The sequence below is a fragment of the Mirounga leonina genome, unplaced genomic scaffold (assembly GCF_011800145.1).
Source record: "Mirounga leonina isolate KUSES-001 unplaced genomic scaffold, KU_Mleo_1.0 Mir_82, whole genome shotgun sequence".
Taxonomy (NCBI): Eukaryota; Metazoa; Chordata; class Mammalia; order Carnivora; family Phocidae; genus Mirounga; species Mirounga leonina.
In genome coordinates, this window is record NW_023270825.1 from 45,287,939 (window position 1) to 45,306,633 (window position 18,695).

Consider the following 18,695-nt stretch of genomic DNA (forward strand, 5'->3'; position numbering starts at 1 on the left):
TGTCCAAATCTGTGTTCTGCCCAGTAGTCCTCTGAATTGTTGTTTTAAAAAATAGGAAATCCCTGTCCTGGGTAGAAGATTAATGTGCCCATGTGTTAGAATTCTGTAATTTTCCTAAAAGTTAATTAGGCTCACTGCCTTTCTCTTGTAAGAACCATGGGTTTAACTTTTGGGTCTCTCATTATTTGTTACTCTTAGAATCCATTGCAGTTTTGTTCTTGCTTCTCTTCTAAGTTGCCCAGGACCAGCCCAGAATATCCACTCTTGATCTATAGACTAGATCTGTCTTCTCTGTCCCCCCTATTCCATCCTTAACCTTCCTTTTTTTTTTTTTTTTTTTTTTTTAAGATTTTATTTATTTGACAGAACACAAGTAGGCAGAGTGGCAGGCAGAGAGAGAGGGAGAATCAGACTCCCCGCTGAGCAGGGAGCCCGATGCAGGGCTCGATCCCAGGACCCTGGGATCATGACCCGAGCCGAAGGCAGATGCCCAACCGACTGAACCACCCAGGCGCCCTCATCCTTAACATTCTCCCTTTGTGACTGAGAAGTCAAGTCCTGGTATGGAGAATGGCTTATGATGTGCCGCCTCTTCCAGCTCCTCCCAAAAGAGCATTTTTCCGGCACATCACACTAACGAAGATACCACCAGTCTAAAAATCAAATGGCATAGATTCTGCTCTGCTATTAAACAAGCCCTGTGATTTTAGAAAAATAGCCTCTTTGGACCTCAATAACATCCTCTAAGAAATGAGAGTTTTAGACTAGATGCTCTCCCAAGGCCTTTGGACATCTAAAATGCAAGGTGTAAAAAATTCAGTTAAGCAAATAGTGAATTCCTGTGCCGTAAACTGTGCTAGATACTAGAGACATGAGAAAGAACAGATGACAGTCCCACCCCTTGAGGGGTTTAGAGCATGTTGGGGAGATAAAGAGTTACAATTTGGACAATAGTACTTTATCAGCACCACGCTCTAACCAACTGAGCTAGCTCTAACCTACTGAGCTAACCGGCCTCTGCTAGACAATAGTACTTTAAAAAGTAAGTTACAGGGCGCCTGGGTGGCTCAGTTGGTTAAGCGACTGCCTTCGGCTCAGGTCATGATCCCAGGGTCCTGGGATCGAGTCCCACATCGGGCTCCCGGCTCAGCAGGAAGCCTGCTTCTCCCTCTCCCACTCCCCCTGCTTGTGTTCCTGCTCTCGCTGTCTCTGTCTCTGTCAAATAAATAAATAAAATCTTTATAAAAAAAAAAAAGTAACAGGTCTAAGGAAGAGCAAAGGGGTAACGGTGCTTGCTACATCAGTGTTCAGTGACAATGGAGAGAATTAGGGTAGACTTTGTGGGGGAGATAATGCCAGAGTTAGATCCAAGGTCTAATTCGAGGTCCATGGAAGGAAGGTTTGTTGGTAAAAGCTGTCCAGGCAGAGGCTGGTGTGGAGAACAGAGACTGGTGTGGAGAGAAGCATCAGCAACCACAGGGAGTTTGTGCTGCTGGAATGTAGGGTTCAAAGGGGAGGATGAATACTTCCGTAGTGGCTGTTGAGTCTGATTCCTACTAAGATGAGTGATAATAGCAGAAGAAATTGGCAGGAATTAAGAGGATAAAAATGTTGAGACTTGGGCGCCTGGGTGGCTCAGACGGTTAAGCGTCTGCCTTCGGCTCAGGTCATGATCCCAGGGTCCTGGGATCGAGTCCCGCATCGGGCTCCCTGCTCCTTGGGAGCCTGCTTCTCCCTCTGCCTCTCTCTCTCTCTCTGTCTCTCATGAATAAATAAATAAAATCTTAAAACAAAAACAAACAAAAAAAATGTTGAGACTTTTTTAAACTAGCAGCAGTGACGTGCCACTGAAAGATTATTAACATGAAAATGACAGGATCCATCCTATTTATATTGGCTACAGTATAGAGGAGTAATTTAGAGCAGTGACTGTGATCCAGATTAAGGTGATCAATATGGATGGGGAAGACCGTGCCAATTCAGACGACCCTGAGGAAGCCCAGTCAGCCGCCTGGGTGATTGACTTGGGAGAGGCCAATGGGAGGGACTTATTTCTGGCTTGTGCAGTTGGTTGAGTAGGGTTGAGAATGTACAAGAGCCGAGTTTGGGGAGCAAGATGATGAGTTTAATTTTGGGTCATTTTAAAGTCAAGGTACCTGGGGGATATCTCTTGAAGATACCCTGTAGGCCATTGGATCACGGGAGATCCGCACTGCAGATACTGATGGTAGCAGTTTTAGGATTAAAGGTAAATGCAGCCTTAGAACAGTTGTTTGCAATAGGAAAAGGCTAAGAAGAGAACCCTGCAGAACACCCATGTTTGAGGTACAGGGCAGATTAGAGGAAGAGGAGCTTGCAAGGGAAACAACAAATGCTTATGAAGACCATGAAAATGAGGTATGGTGGGGGCTAAGGTAAAAGTTGTTTCCAAAAGGACAGTAGTCAATAGCATCAAATGCTACAGAAAAGTAAGATAAAGATTGTTAAGCCTCCATAGCATTTCACCTCATTGGAGGTGGTTAGTGGCCTTGATGAAGAACAGATTCAGCAGATTTCAGTGGCCTTTTGAGTATGGGAGCCAAAGTACTCGCTGAGAAGTAAATCGGAAACAGCTTTTTGATGAACCTTATCTGTGACAAGGAAGGAGGAAAGAGGGCAATAATAGCAGAGAGGTATAAGGTGGAGGAGAAAGGCACTTTGTGGTTTAAGATGGGAGAAACTCAAGGAAGTTAAATGCTGATGGAAACACCACACTAGAAATAGAAAGGAAGAAAGAAATTTAGTATTCGGGAGAGGAAGAAGATCTCTTTAATGGATTGAGGCTCCTGGGATGGCAGGAAACTCAGCCTGCTTGGATAGGAGAGCCTTAAGAAGAGAGATGCCTCTTCCACTGGGTGGAAGTTGAGGGCAGCTAGCTTTATCAGCCATGGTGGCAGGAAGCTCTGTGACTCACTTCTGATGGCTTTCTTGGAAAAAAGAGATGAAGTTGTCCACTGAGAGTGAGTGGCATCAGAGGCCTGAGAAGATTTGAAATAAACATTGTTGAGAATGTCTGAAAACACAGAAATACTACAAGTGTTGAGGGCCAGGTTGAAGTTGGGAGTCCATGAATTTCTAGTGAAACCTATCTGCTTGGTTTTGTGATTTTTTTTTTCCCCCTCCCCTCCTTTGAGCGTTCAGCAGCCTAATGTAGGCAAGTAAACGATAGGTTGGATTGAGCCCTGGTTAAGGTTAAGGTTTTGGTAAATGTGTATAATGGAAAGACAGTGAGTCTAGGGAATTGGAGCTTGATACCTGGTGAATGGTGTGCAGGCTGAACTCAGGAAAAGGAAGAGGTGAAAACATGTTGCTGATGGGGAGAAAGTTGAGGGGTTGCAGCAGAGGGTCCCTCAGATAGTTTGAAGAGAGGATTGAAGATTGTGATTAGAATGGGCTGTTTGCATTGAACATTTCAGAGGAAGCATAATTGGGTTATAGTGAAGTGTGGCATGTTGCCATTGAAGTAGGCAGCCAAGGTGGCACGGAGTGAATGTGGCCTGAGATGTGGCCTCGTTAAGTGCCTCTGCACCTACACCAGCACCTCTCTGGGCTTTTTAGTTTTTTTGGCATTTTACTTTACTTTTTTAAAAAGTTTATTTATTTAAAACAATCTTCGCACCCAACACGGAGCTCAAACTCAAGACCCTGAGATCAAGAGTCACACATTCCTCCAGTTGAGTCAGCCAGGTACCCCAATATTTTATTTTTAAAAGAGGCCTAATTATTATGGGATTGTATAGTTTAAATCCACTTGAATGATTAATGAAGTCCGTAGAAGATCGCGTATCTTCAAACATCTCTTTGTGTTTTTTTGTGTGTGTTTTTTTAAGATTTTATTTATTTGACAGAGAGACACAGCGAGAGAGGGAACACAAGTAGGGGGAGTAGGAGAGGGAGAAGCAGGCTTCCTGCCAAGCAGGGAGCCCGATATGGGGCTCGATCCCAGGACCCTGGGATCATGATCTGAGCCAAAGGCAGACGCTTAATGACTGAGCCACCCAGGCGCCCCCAAACATCTCTTTAACTTTGCAGATTAAATGCATTGCCACACAACTTACCGATAGTTTGTAATACTTGCACAGAAAGAGTTAAATGCTGTAGCTAATATTTTTAAAAGAAAGCAAGGGGGAGAAAGTCCACCAAATTCATGATAGGAGTTGCTTCTGGAGAGAAGACCTCCCATTTATCTAAAATGTTGTTTCTTTTAATATGATACTTCAGTTTTAAAATTTGTCCTTTTTATGTGGTGGATATATAGAGGTTTATTATCTTGTTTCTTATACTCTCTGTGCAGAGAAATTTGCTCAAGTACAAAGAGCAAGGAGACCACAGGCCCTAACAGTTTACAAGCCTACTTGATGGTCCTGAGACATATTGAGGGTGACAACTGGAATGCCCTTTAAAGAGCTTGACATGTACATTATCTTTTTGTCCTTATAGCATTCCAGTGAGGTAGAGTTTAAGGTTGGGAAATTTGGGGAGAGATGTTAAATAAATTGGCAATAATTATGAAGTGACAGAGAAAGGTGTGGAACCTAAATCAGATGGCAGAGCTCCACTCCACTGTATTACACCAGTTACTACTTGTTTATGACAGCCATTATCCCACCATCTAACTGAGTATATGTTCAGTCCATCTAAAGCTACTAGCTAATGCTTAACCGAGTTGATTACATGGATTTTGTAAGCCCATAAATCTATGTGTTGCTGAAAACTTGACAGTAAAGTTCTGAATATCAGTTATTTTCATGCTGACTTCCCCAGTATGTAAGTGTACATTACCTTCTGTAGTAGATGTGCTCCTAAAATAACTGCGCATAAAGTTAACTTACGTATTGAGTCCTATCTATGAAGGAATTACGGTTTTAAAGAAACCATTTTTGTGCAGATGCTCACCCTCTGAATCGAAGTATTTGTAAGTGTGAATATTTAAGTGCTCCAGCACTGGAATTTGGGAAAGAGGCATGTGCGTAGGAGCATCCAGTTGGATCAGGAAAGCCTGTGTTTTCCCTCCCCTCTTCTCCTCTCCCCTCCCCCTGTGCCATTAGGCTTCTTCCTTCCATGGAGGCATAGGAGGGCCCTGAGGAGACTCCCATATAGGACCCCAGCTCAAACTAGGAATCCCACACACACAGTACCTTTTCTTTTTTTAAAGGCATCATAAAAGTTATTTATTCTTGGGGCACCTGGCTGGTAGCGCATGGGGTCATGAGTTCCAGCCCCATGTTGGGTAGAGAGATTACTTAATGTGTTTTGATTTGATAAGATGACTTTTTTTAAGTTAGAATTGAATTACAGAAAGATGCTTTAATACCCCTATACATTTAGAAACGTAAAAACCCCAAATAATTTAAGGTTCAAGGAACTGAATGATATTAAAACAGTATTTGGGCACCTGGGCGGCTCAGTTGGTTGAGCATCCAACTCTTGGTTTCAGCTTGGGTCATGATCTCAGGTTGTGTCGGGCTCTCTCTCTCTCTTTCAAACAAATCTTAAAAAAAAAACCCCACAATGTGGGATGGTGTTTTGGGGTAATATCCTTTTTAATAGTACCCTTTCCTTCCCTTTTCAGTCAAGTTTTATGAAGGCCACAAACTATTAGATGTGACTCTCTGCTCCACCTCAAAGTTATTGGGCAGAAAAACTTCTTCCGGAAACAGCAAAATTCAGCATGTTAAGATACCATAAAATGAGGGCTGCCTGTATTGGCTTGGGATTTCTTAAAAGTAAATTTGACCATTTTAATACTTTCTTTATTATAGGATGTGAAGTTACCCCAGATGTAAACATTTCAGGGCAAAAATTTAACATTAAACTCCTGATTCCAGTTGCAGAAGGCATGAATGAAATCTGGCTTCGTTGTGACAATGTAAGTTTTCCGATTAAAAATAAAAACCTCAATTTTTCTTTGATTCCTTAGTATGAGTAGACCAGTCATCCTTACGTTTTATACTCAAAGGGACCCGTCATGTGATACATTTCATATTTTAGTGTTTCTTTTCAACAGGAAAAGCAGTATGCACACTGGATGGCAGCCTGCAGATTAGCCTCCAAAGGCAAGACCATGGCAGACAGTTCGTATAACTTAGAAGTTCAAAATATTCTTTCCTTTCTGAAGATGCAACATTTAAACCCAGATCCTCAGTTAATACCAGAGCAGATCACAACTGATATAAATCCTGAATGTTTGGTGTCCCCTCGCTATCTAAAAAAGTACAAGAACAAGCAGGTATTTGATTCATTTTACTTCACCTCTTTTCTTCTGGTTTTATGATTTTATGTACATACTTTAAATTTAGTTTCCCCTCTTATACAAAACTTTTAATCTTAATTTCATATCCGGTGGCCAGAGTATAAAATAGGCTGCAGATATAAATTGGTCATTTAAAAAAATGTTTCTCATTTTCATAGGACAGATAAGGAGGTAAGATGTTGGAAGCATATTTACTCGCAACAACCTAAGGAAACCACCCTGTGAATGGGGTGTTCTTTCAGTGTGGATGCTTTGGGTTTTACTCCTTATATAATGAAGTGTGGGTATAAAGCACAGCCAGCATTTCCCAACAAAATCTATAACAACTCTTCTTGCTGTCGAAATTGACTTTTTCAGCTTCGGAAATAAACTTTGTAAGGGTGGAAATAGTCTATAGTTCAACATTGTTTTTTCTTAACAGTAAAGAACCTAAACCAAGATGTACATGATGTGACAGAGTTTGGTAAATTTTCATTGAAATTTCACTGCTTTTGTTCACTCTGTTTAGAATTCCTTTCCTGGAAATTAATACCATAAAAGGATTGCTATTTAGGAAAATGGTTCTTTGGTACAACATAAAAGGTTCTTTGCAGGGGAATTTCACTTGGGATAGCCCCCAGTATTCGCTACACCAAACATCATGCCGTAAAAGGCAAAGGCTTCAGTCTGAGGTGGGGGGTGAAGAAGACCTTTCAAATAAATATTTCATTTCTATGTAGTTTCATTTTTATCTCTGTTAAAGAATAATTTTAAAACATTACTGAAAGGGCCCAATGAAATACCCAGAACGCTTATTAATTCTTAACTTTAAATATAATGTTTATCATATGGGTCTGATATCACTTAGCTAAAAATAAATATTCAGAAGTTTTAGTCACCAAGTATTTGTCTTTAAGTTTCAGAGGTTGTGTAAGCTACATGGAAATTGTTTATCCCACAGTCCTATGATGTGGGAGTAGTAAGGAATGGAGGAAATGCTGCCCTGGGGAGCTTTGTGGAATGTAGATTGTAAGTTAAAAAGGGAAAGTGAATCAAGTACTAATTTCATTTTTTTTTATTCTTAATTATTTCATTTAAAAATTACTTGTTCTTTCTTTCTTTTTTTTTTTTTTATTTATTTATTCATGAGAGTCAGAGAGAGAGATAGAGAGAGGCAGTGGCAGAGGGAGAAGCAGGCTTCCCGCCGAGCAGGGAGCCCGATGCGGGACTCGATCCCAGGATCCTGGGATCGTGACCTGAGCCGAAGGCAGACGCTTAACCATCTGAGCCACCCAGGCATCCCTAAAAATTACTTGTTAAAAAAAAAAAACTTGTTTCTGAAAGTGGATTCATTTGCCTTCGGAAGGCAAGGAAGAATTTCAGACCTTAGCAAGCTTACCATTTCACTGTCAGGTATCAGGAAAAAGAGATCTTAAAATGTAACTGTGAATATTGCCAAATGTTGGTTTAGTTGTCAGAGGTACTGAGTTGTTTTCTCAGAAGCCTTTCAAGTGATAATTTTCACTTTTTAAAAAAGATAGTTTTCTATCCCTGATTTCTCAGCTAGATTGTCAAGTGAAAATTCTCTTGCGGACAAAAACAGTGAATATTTGACTGTCTTTAACTGGCAGGATGGCAGTATGTGTGTGGTCCATGGTTAAGGATCCTTCCAGCCTTGTCTTCCATGTTGGCCTCTTACCAAATGCATAATCTTTCCTAATTCTCCCTTCCCTGACTAGATTTATAAGTTGTTCCCAGAAAGTAGAGACCTAGGAAGTGCTGACAGGCAGAAGTATAGTTGCTATTGTGTGTCAGGTGCTGTACTAGTCATTGGATGTAGTGCTTAGTAATCGTTAAGCTATCTAATACAGTGGCATTCAGGAGTCCAGTAGGAAGAGATGCGGGCCATGGGCTCTTTCATTCCTACCAGGGCCCATCAATAGAGATTGTTATATTTAATCTACTTTAAATCCCCAAAACTACATATTATTTAAACTTGCTATATATATCTTAACGTGACTATGACTCCCAAACCGGATTTTTACATTTTAAAGAAGAATTGTTCCCTGTTTTACCCATGTGAATACAAATTGAAATAGACTAATATGTGTACAACCTCCATTCCTAGTGTAGTGTATAGCATCTCTTCATTTTCCCTTCCAGGAAAAAGGATGCAAAAAACAGATGGTAATTGAGGGGTTTGCTTTTCTCTTGTAAATAAAGAAACAGTATGGTCACTGCACTTACTTTATACCTTCAGCTTATTTCTGAAAAGCGGTGCATGGGTCATATTATTGGACTCAATCTCAAAACATTAAAGGTTTTTGAATATTAATTTTGATTTTGCTACTAAAATCATTAGTCCTACCCTAACCAGTAAGAACCTGGTAAATGAGCAGGGAAAAGGGTATTTGCTCTTTATTTTTCCCTACAAATTCTCTACCCATAATTTTAGTAACACTTAACAATCTTAAAATAATGTTGGAAGTATTTCTCAGTATCCTAAATGGAAAGTAATCGCTGCTTCCTTGTTTTCATTTTCATGCTTGCATTTACTTTGCTTGGTTTCCACCTAAAGTAATTTTTTTTGCATGGTTTTTGGCTGGAATTTTGGTTTGCAGGTTACCGCAACTTTTTCTTTGCTTCATTGCCATTTTTCTGATTGCCTTTTTTTGTCTTTCTGCTTCCTTTTTCTTTCTTCGCATTGCCATCTACAGCCAGGCTATATAAGAGATTTGGTAAGTTCTCCATATTTACCAAAAAAAAAGAAAAATACATAAAATATTGAAAGCCCTAGCCACAATCCCCTCTTACGGATTAATTTCCTTCCACTCTGTGGGAGTAATCATCCCAGAGGGAGTATAATTTAAATTAAAAGTTAACTTTTCTGATGATTCCTTTAGGAAAAATTTTAAATTATTATGGTGGTTTCAAGTACTAATTTAAAGGTGCTAATATTCCTGCTAGAAATTTATGTTCCAGGTACTCACTCTGATAATTGTGTCTTGGTGCTCAGTTTAAAACTCATATCATGTAGAGGATTAGAACAGGCCCTTTTATGAAAGCAGTGACATGTGTGTGTATACTTGGAATGTCTCTCCAGCGTGGCAGTTACGTACTCCTAACTGTACTTCTTGTTTCTGGATATATGGAAACGGACATTAATGAAGAAATATATCAAGGTTTATTTTGAAGAGTCATCATTTTACTGAAATTCCCAAATGTAGCTGTAGAAATTTCCCAATTCCAACTCTTAACAATACGTGATTGTAGGGTGGGGCACATAATTCAGTTTTTTACTTTTTGTCTTGATCCTCCCATGAAAGAATATTGTCTGATGGTAAAGGTGGTGTTTAATCATGTTTAGATAACAGCAAGAATCTTGGAGGCCCATCAGAATGTAGCTCAGATGAGTCTAATTGAAGCCAAGATGAGGTTTATTCAAGCTTGGCAGTCGTTACCAGAATTTGGCATCACACACTTTATTGCAAGGTCAGTGGTTCTCCTAAACACTTGTGTATAAATCTTAATCTGTTCCTTTTTACTTAATCTACTTCAGTTAAACATTTAAAGTACCTACTGAGATCTATTGAGCAATTTGAAACCTATTTTCTATACTTGTAATTTTTACATTAAAAATTCAAAATGATTTCTATTTTTACTTATGTGAAGATACCATTTTTTTTTTTTAAAGTGCACATCTTAAAAGAAAACCAGAGCAGCATGTCCTCCCACTCCCACCAACATGTTTTTAAACATTTTGTATGTTTTTAATACTGTAGGTTCCAGGGAGGAAAAAAAGAAGAACTTATTGGGATTGCATACAACAGACTGATTAGGATGGATGCCAGCACAGGAGACGCAATTAAAACATGGCGTTTCAGTAACATGAAACAGTGGAACGTAAACTGGGAAATAAAAATGGTAAGCTCAGTGTTAACTTGAGTGCATGTAGAGCCCTTCTGCTAAGAATTAGTCAGTTAAGAATAAAAAGGCTGATAAATTCTGTAGATTATTTGTATCATCACCTCTTAAAGTATAAAACCTGGTGGTTATTCATTTCCCAATTAAACTGGTCCACTTCATAACTAGCCCAGTTATTAGAATTCTAAGAACATAAGGATCTGCTTAGAAGCTGGTTTTCTGGAAATGGTACACCCCTGTCAGTCATGGTAGCAGCTACTGTTTATTGAGGGCCTCCCTTGCACCAGTGCTGATGCTAGATGTTGTTACATTCATACCCTATTTCTCAGCTCACCACAGCCTGCTGGGGTGGTTGGATTGGCCCTCCTTTACAAAGGAGGACACTCAGACTTAGAGGCCTGACAGCCATGATTGCCATAACCACACACTTGGTCACAGGGTCAGAATTCAAACTCAGACGCTCAGGGCGTCAAACCTGGCACAGCTACTCCTACATATCATGCTGCCCCTAGCCTTGGAGTACAAGGAATAGCATTTAAAATAAGCAGTCTTCTACTGATAAGCCATGGGTTTTGAGATCATTAGGTTTGTTGTATCAGTTTCTCTTACTGCATAGAATCTCATATTTCTGAAATACAGTAGTATCTCTCCTTATCTGTGGTAACCACGGTCCAGAAGCAGATGACCCATCCTCCTGACGTATTGTTAGAAGGTCCATAGTAGCCTAACACTACGTCACAGTGTCTGCTGTGTGCTTCACCTTCATCCCATCACGTGGGCATTTTATCATTTCCCATTATCACAAGGGTGAGTACAGTACAATAAGATATGTTGAGAGAGACCATATTCACATAACTTTGATTATAGTATATTGTTATAATTCTGTTTTATTATTGTTAATCTCTTATAGTATCTAATTGATAAACTTTATCATAGATATGTATGTAAAGGGAAAAAAGCATAGTATATATAGGGTTCAGTACTATCCACAGTTTCAGGCATCCACTGGGGGTCTAGAAATATAGTCCCCATGGATAAGGGAGGGCTACTGTATTCAAACATGATACCTAAAGGTTAAATATCTAGAGCAAATATTAAATTAAATGCAGGAAGTAGGTTTTCTCCCAGGCCTTGAAGAGAGACCTCATTAATTGAATCACCAGAGACCATTGGGAACATAATGACCTAAACCCCTTGCATTCAGTCTTTTCAGAACATGAAAACTAAAAAGGAGTGGTGGAGGGGCTAATAAACTTAATTCTTTTGGAATTGAAGGCATTATTAAGTTTAGGATTTAAAAAAAAAATTGAGGATCAACAAATACTCTGTGAGAGGGCAGACTTTAAATAGAACACTACCATACGGAGTTCTCCTGGGACTGACTGACAGTTCTTGGGTCTTTGTTCCAGGTCACGGTAGAGTTTGCAGATGAAGTACGATTGTCCTTCATTTGTACTGAAGTAGATTGCAAAGTGGTTCATGAATTCATCGGTGGCTACATATTTCTCTCAACACGTGCAAAAGACCAAAATGAGAGTTTAGATGAAGAGATGTTCTACAAACTTACCAGTGGTTGGGTGTGAATAGAGATACTGTGTAATGAAACTCCATGGCCATAACAATATTTAACTTTGAAAGCTGTTGGTTGTTATATGCTGCTTAATAAAGTAAGCTTGAAATTTATCATTTTATCATGAAAACTTTTTTGCCTTACCAGACCAGTTAATAAGTGCACTAACAAGCACGACTATTAATCTGCTATCATGATACAATATATGGACTTGAATATGGCACACATTCCTTAGGGCCATGAATTGAAAACTAAAGTAGTGGGCAAGTCAGGAGCAAAAAATCACTGATTTAATTTAAGCTAGCCAAACCAAGAAACTTAAGCCATCTACTTTAAAGCTATCCAGGGCTTAAACTATATGAAGTCTATTTATCATGTTTAATGCATGTGTTTTAATGTATGTTTAATTTGATCTTGTGTTTTAAAAATACCTACTTCTGGTAGCCATTGATTCTCCATCCCCCACTCCCACCCCCAAATAAATCAGGCCTGCGAAAGATGCCTGATATTTAATAATGTCATTGTTTGACCTTGAAGGAAAATGCTATCAGTCTGTTAGGCTTGGTTTGTTTTTGTCCTTGAAGAAGCATGTATGTATATTGTCTTGTGTTTTTATTTTTACACCCTATTGTATTACAACACTTTTAGTATTCACCAGCATATTCACTGTCTGCCTAAAATATGCAACTTTTGCATTACAATATGAAGTAAAGGTCTATGAAGTATGCATTTTGTGTAACTAATGTACAAACACAAATTTTATAAAATTGTACAGTTTTTTTAAAAAACTACTCACAGCTAGCAAATGCCTTAGATGTAGCATCTTTGCATTAATTAAATGCTTTTAAAAATACAATTAATGTGCAGTTTTCATACCTGCTAAATTAAGAATGACTTCATTATAGTCATGATTTGCCACAGTGTCCTTAACTCTAATGCCTGGACTGGCCATGTTCTCGTCCGCTGCGCTGTTACAGTCCGCATTGGTGCTAGTCAGAAAATTCCTAGCTCACACAACCCAAAAGGATGCCGGGAGGGGTGGATTACCAGTATTGTCCAATAATCCATGGTTTAAAGACTGTATAAATGCATTTTATTTTAAATAAAAGCAAAATCTTTTATTTATGTTTCTTTTTGTACTTCTTGTCTTTACTGTTTACATACTAATTATCTGATGAAATGAACTTTTGCCTATACCTTGCGTTATGAGGACAGCTTGCTGGTATTCCAGAGTATCACCAGGTAGTGATACTTAATCTCTAGGATAGAGTCTTCCACCCCCTCACTTTTTCTGCTACTTAAAAATGAACTGCATAATATTTAAATATTCGAAATATAAACAGAAATACGACAGTTGAACAGACATTGTTGACTTGGGCCAAATTGGTTTGAACTGCAAACTGACTCCTGGTCTAAAAAACCACAACTCACATGTATGAATTTATTCCGTTGTTAGTGCTATTACATCCTCATTCCACCACAAAACAGCAGTCCTGGACTTTCTCCTTTAGCTCTGGCATTTAATCAGGCCAAGTCTTGTTCATTTTTCCCTCAGGCAAACTTTGTCATTGTTATCACTAACACCTGAATTCAGGTCCTTGTCCTGTGCCTGCCACGATGCCAAAGCCTCTAGAAGCAAAGCTCGGATCACATTCTCTATGGCTTTTCTTTGTACTCTAAGGTCAGGTCCTAACAAACCTAAACCTCACTCTAAAATATAAGGGCTCCTTCCACTAAAAAAAAAAAAAAAATTAAATAATATATTCCCTTTCCTCACCTTAAATACAGGTCACCAACTTGTATAGTCATTTGGTGAAAGCCCTAACATATATATATATGTAAAAATCATTTATTTATTTGAGAGCGAGCGAGAGTGCGTATGAGTGGGGGAAGGGCAGAGGGAGAAGGAGAGGGCGAAGCAGACTCCCTGCTGAACAGGGAGCTTGACTCGGGGCTCCATCCCAGGACTCTGAGATCATGACCTGAGCTGAAGGCAGACGCTTAACCAACTGAACCACCCAGGACCCCAGCCCTGAAATATATTTAGACGAAGGCATACCTGAGTCCCGTAGAGTCTCATAGCCACTCTGCTGATTTCTTGGGAGTTTTGCCCCACTTTCCATCTTAGCGATTTCGACATTAATTCAGCCCCAGCACAGCCCTGGCTGTATGTCAGTTCTGATGACCCTGGTTGACTACAGCATAACAGCCAAATCCCCAGGCAGGAGCTAAGAGGTCTTCCATGGTCAGGGTCCCAGCCTGCATTCTCCTCCTTATCTCCCAAACTGGGCGGCCCACATTCTCCAGACAGAGTTTGCACTCGCCTGCCACCGTGTCATTCCGCAGACTTTCTTCCAGTCTCCTCTACCTGTCCCAAATCCCATCTTTGTGGCGTTCTAGAAATTTTAAAAGAGCTCAAAGGTTCTTCCATGAATACTTCCAATTTTCCTCACAGCCCCAAATTTTCTTACTCCTGTAAACAGCTACTGAATTTGGTCCTTTTTGGAACGTAAAGAGCAATCATCCTTATTATGATTATTGCCTCTAATAATTTATTACTCCCTTGAGGACCAGGTCTGAGCCTCATGGTTTCTACCTAGGATCAATTAACACATTTGTTCATTGCATATGGCTATTTTAGAAATCAAGGAATTATTACAACTTAGAATTTTTACAACCTCCGCATAGTTTAATATGGAGCAAACAGACATGGTTTTTGCACACCAGCTATGCATTAAGAGGCATGCTGAGTGTTCATGTACATGATCTCTTCTAAAGATTCACACAATCCATCCTCATTTTCTAGACTCAGAGAGGTCAAGTGACCTGTTCAAAGTAACAAAGCTATAATTAGTGCCAAGGTAGAGCTAGAAGTAGAACCCAGATTTCCTTCTCCCTACCCAATAGTGTTAAAAACAAACCCTTCACGAATCTTGAGGAACCCCATTGGTAGTGGTCTGTCTACGGAGACAACATGGCCGGAGCCTCCAGAGACAGTTTCAGGTTTCTGCTTTGTAACTCAGTTTCATGTGAACATGAAGTCACCGGGGCCAGGAGACCAACCAAGCTCTCTTCCAACTCTATTTCTCTTAAATCAGCAAGTTAGAGACCTGCTGATGATGCAGTTAATCAGTAATTTTAACTTGGCACAAATTATTTTTTACACAACCTTGAACTTCAAAGGGCAGGGACCTAGATACATGAACTTATTTTCTTTTTCAGCTTTACCTAGGTATAACTGTCAAAATTGCAAGATATTTAAAGTATAGGATGCCTGGGTGGCACAATTGGTTAAACATCCCACTCTTGGTTTCGGCTCAGGTCGTGATCTTAGGGTCCTGAGATCCAGCCCTGTGTTGGGCTCCACACAGCGCAGAGTCTGCTTGAGATTCTCACTCCTCCCTCTGCCCCTCCTGCTCATGCTTGCTCACACTCTCTCTCAAATAAATCTTAAAAAGAAATAAAGTGTACATCGTGGTGATTTGATATATGTATATATTCTGAAAGGATTTCTACCATCTAGTTAACATATCCATCCCCTAGAGACACAAACTTTGTAGAAGAAAAGCCGCTTGCAGTTCTTGACCTGACCCTCTGCTCTCTTACACAAGTCAAAAAACAACAGTGTGGCAGATTATACTTTTTGCAGTCTGTGTACCATAGTTTTTGTTCCTTTTTTATGTTAAAAGTCTTTGCAAATCAAAACCACAATGAGATATCTCACACCTGTCAGAACGGTTAGGCTCAAGAAGACAAACAGGGACGCCTGGGTGGCTCAGTTGGTTAAGCGTCTGCCTTCGGCTCAGGTCATAATCCTGGGGTCCTGGGATTGAGCCCCGCATCGGGTTCCTTGCTTCTCCCTCTCCCTCTGCCTACTGCTCTGCCTACTTGTGCACGCGCTCTCTCTTTGTCAAATAAATAAAATCTTAAAAAAGAAAAAAGACAAAAAACAAGTGGTGGTGAGGATTTGGAGAAAAACGAATCCTCTCATGCACTGTTGGTGGGAAAGCAAACTGGAAGGTCCTCAAAAATTTAATAAGAAATCCCGTACGATCCAGTAAATCCACTATTGGGTATTTACCCAAAGAAAACAAAAACACGGGGTGCCTGGGTGGCTCAGCTGTTAAGCATCTGTGTTCGGCTCAGGTCATGATCCCAGGGTCCTGGGATCGAGCCCCACATCGGGCTCCCTGCTCGGCGGGAAGCCTGCTTCTCCCTCTCCCACTCCTCCTGCTTGTGTTCCTTCTCTCATCTCTCTCTCTGTCAAATAAATAAATAAAATCTTAAAAAACAAAAACAAAAACACGAATTCTAAAAGATACATGCACCCTTATGTTTACTGCAGCATTATTTACAACAGCCAAGATACGGAAGCAACCAAAGTGTCCATCGAGAGATGAATGGATAAAGAAGATGTGTGTGTACACACACACACACACACACACACACACTGGAGTATCACTGAGCCATAAAAAAGGATGACATCTTGCCATTTCCAATAGCATGGATAGACCTAGAGGGTATTATGCTTAGTGAAGTAAATCAGACTGAGAATGACAAATACCATATGATTTCACTTACATGTGGACTCTAAAAACCAAAGGCAATGAATAAACAAGCAAGCAGAAACAGACCCATAAATACAGAGAACTGATGGTTGCCAGAGGGGAGGGGGGTGGAGGGATGGGCATAATGGACGAAGGGGCGTGGGAGGTACAGGCTTCCAGTTACGGGATGAATCACGGGGATAAAGGGTGCAGCATACGGAATACGGTCACTGGTACTTAGTAGCGGTGTATGGTGACAGATGGCAGCCACACCTGTGGTGAGCATGGCACGACGTAGAGACTTGCCAGAGCACTATGTTGTACACCTGAAACTAATGTGTGTCAACCATACCTCGGAAAAAAAAGTCTCATGAAGGTGTTTTAATTAGTTACCAGCTAGTGATGTAGTGGGATCAGACCAACCTGGGTTTCTGACCTTAATTTATCTGGAAAAAATACCACACGAAACTTTTTTTTGATTCTCTAAGACATATTCCTATCCTGTTCCTTTCATAACTGTTTCTACCCCTATAATTAAGTTTGACAAGGTCTGCTGCTGGTTTTAGACCAACCACTTAAAACATGGCAACATCTTTACCACTTTGATAATTTGTAAGAGAACAGGGCTTTCGGAATTCAGCCCTTTGTGCCAGAACCATCACTGATACTTACTGAAGCCTTTCCTACATGCAAAACCCTACACAGCTGCCGTCTGTGCTCTGCTTTATTCCAAAAATGTAGACTGATTCAAAAAATCCCGCCACCCCTCAAAAACCGTTTTTGCGGCTACTGTAGTCATTCCCTTTTTTGTAGCTCTGCCGTTGTGAAGAAGGCAAGGAAGAGCCGGCAGACATGGTACGATAAATTGGTCAATTCTTAATCTGCTGATAAGGGTCCAGTCACCTCTACACAGCAATATCCAGGAAGAAGTTGTTTACTGAAAGCTCCGTGCTCTTCAACAAATTAACTGTGTCTTTATCTGTTTGAACTGCTTTGGTTTGGCAACTCAAGAAAGGGGGAGGTGGTAGAGAGTGACAGGAAATGGGAAATTTTCAATCTGGGTAAAAGGAATGAAATTCTCAGAGTGGATTGCACAGCCACCCAGAACAGGAAACAGGGTAGCAAAAAAAGCCTTATCTGGTGACCTTATTTCCACTGTGCTGATTCCTCTCTTGCTTTCTCTGCTTTATTTAATAAACAATACAAAGTTTCCCAGGCTGAATGTGTACATTGAAATTCTCTATTGCCGTAGTAAACAGTTACCAGCACACATACACTCCTAGTTGAGTTTCCCTTTTGATATTTGTGCATGGGCCTTCATATTACTAAAAATTATAAGCACTTAAAATAATTTGAGACCCTTTATTTCATGAAATCTAATTAGAGTCACATGGCCAGGCATTATGTGTATTACTGCTCAGGGAAGTGGTCCAAGTCCAACGTTAATTAAATTTGTGATAAAAACAGCACAACCAACTAACAAGTTTAACATACCTGTATTAATATGGTTTGTAGACACTGCACAATAAAGAAAACACTTTTTATGAGCACAAATTCTCATCTCAAATCTATATTTTGTGAGTTTTATTTTTATGACCAAACAAAATTCAGGTAAACACACTTACTCTCAGGTTTACTGATCAGAATACCTAAACTTTGTTTCTATCTTCCTTGCCTAATTATAAATTCAGTTAACTCTTTGAAGGAACATTTGGAAAACACATTTCTTCTATTCCAGGAGAGCAAAGGGCCAAGAATAGCCAAAACACTCCTAAAGACTAACAGGTGAGGGGACTAACCTCACCAGATGGCAAGAAGTCATATCGCACTGTATGCGAAGTGTAGTTTTGGCACCGGGGTAAGTCAAGTAACCAGAGTCCAAACAGAGACTGCAGAAACAGACATGCACATGTATGGAAACTCGATTTCTGAGAGCCAGCCTTGCAGATCAGCACGGAACAGGAGGACTTCCCAATGAATGGTGCTGGTGATTATCTTTATGAAACAAAGGAATCTGGACCACTACCTCATACATATGTGTAGTAGTCCAAATCAATTCCACACAAATTTCAGACTTGAATGTGAAAAGAAAAACTGTAAAACAGAAGAGAGCATACTGATGTGATGATGAGGAAAGATTCTGTGTTATTAAAAAGGCACAAGAAGTACAAATTAATTATATTAAAATGAGAACTATAGATATAAAGCATAAAGAGGCAACTCAAATTGGGAGAAGATATTTGCAACACATAATGGACAGAGAATTGGCATCTAGAATAGAAATACATACACCTGCTCAGTGATCGAGCCAAAAGAAAAATGGACAAAACTTTAGAATGGGTACTTCTGAAAAAGGAAAACTGAATGGCCAATCAATCTACAA

At 39.9% G+C, this 18,695-nt stretch overlaps 1 protein-coding gene across 3 annotated transcripts in view; it reads left to right on the forward strand.

Moving 5' to 3' along the window:
* Positions 1-12,886, forward strand: part of FERMT2 (fermitin family member 2) — a 95,571-nt gene extending 82,685 nt beyond the window's left edge. For 2 of the 3 annotated variants that reach the window (XM_034992286.1, XM_034992287.1), the window contains 5 exons: positions 5,802-5,908; positions 6,047-6,268; positions 9,639-9,763; positions 10,054-10,195; positions 11,605-12,033. In XM_034992286.1, coding sequence (XP_034848177.1) covers positions 5,802-5,908; positions 6,047-6,268; positions 9,639-9,763; positions 10,054-10,195; positions 11,605-11,778 — 770 coding nt within the window. In that variant the 3' untranslated portion in view covers positions 11,779-12,033. Of the gene's footprint in view, positions 1-5,801; positions 5,909-6,046; positions 6,269-9,638; positions 9,764-10,053; positions 10,196-11,604 lie in introns of all 3 variants that reach the window. The other variant, XM_034992285.1, reaches the window with a different exon arrangement.
* The last annotated feature ends 5,809 nt before the right edge of the window (positions 12,887-18,695 follow it).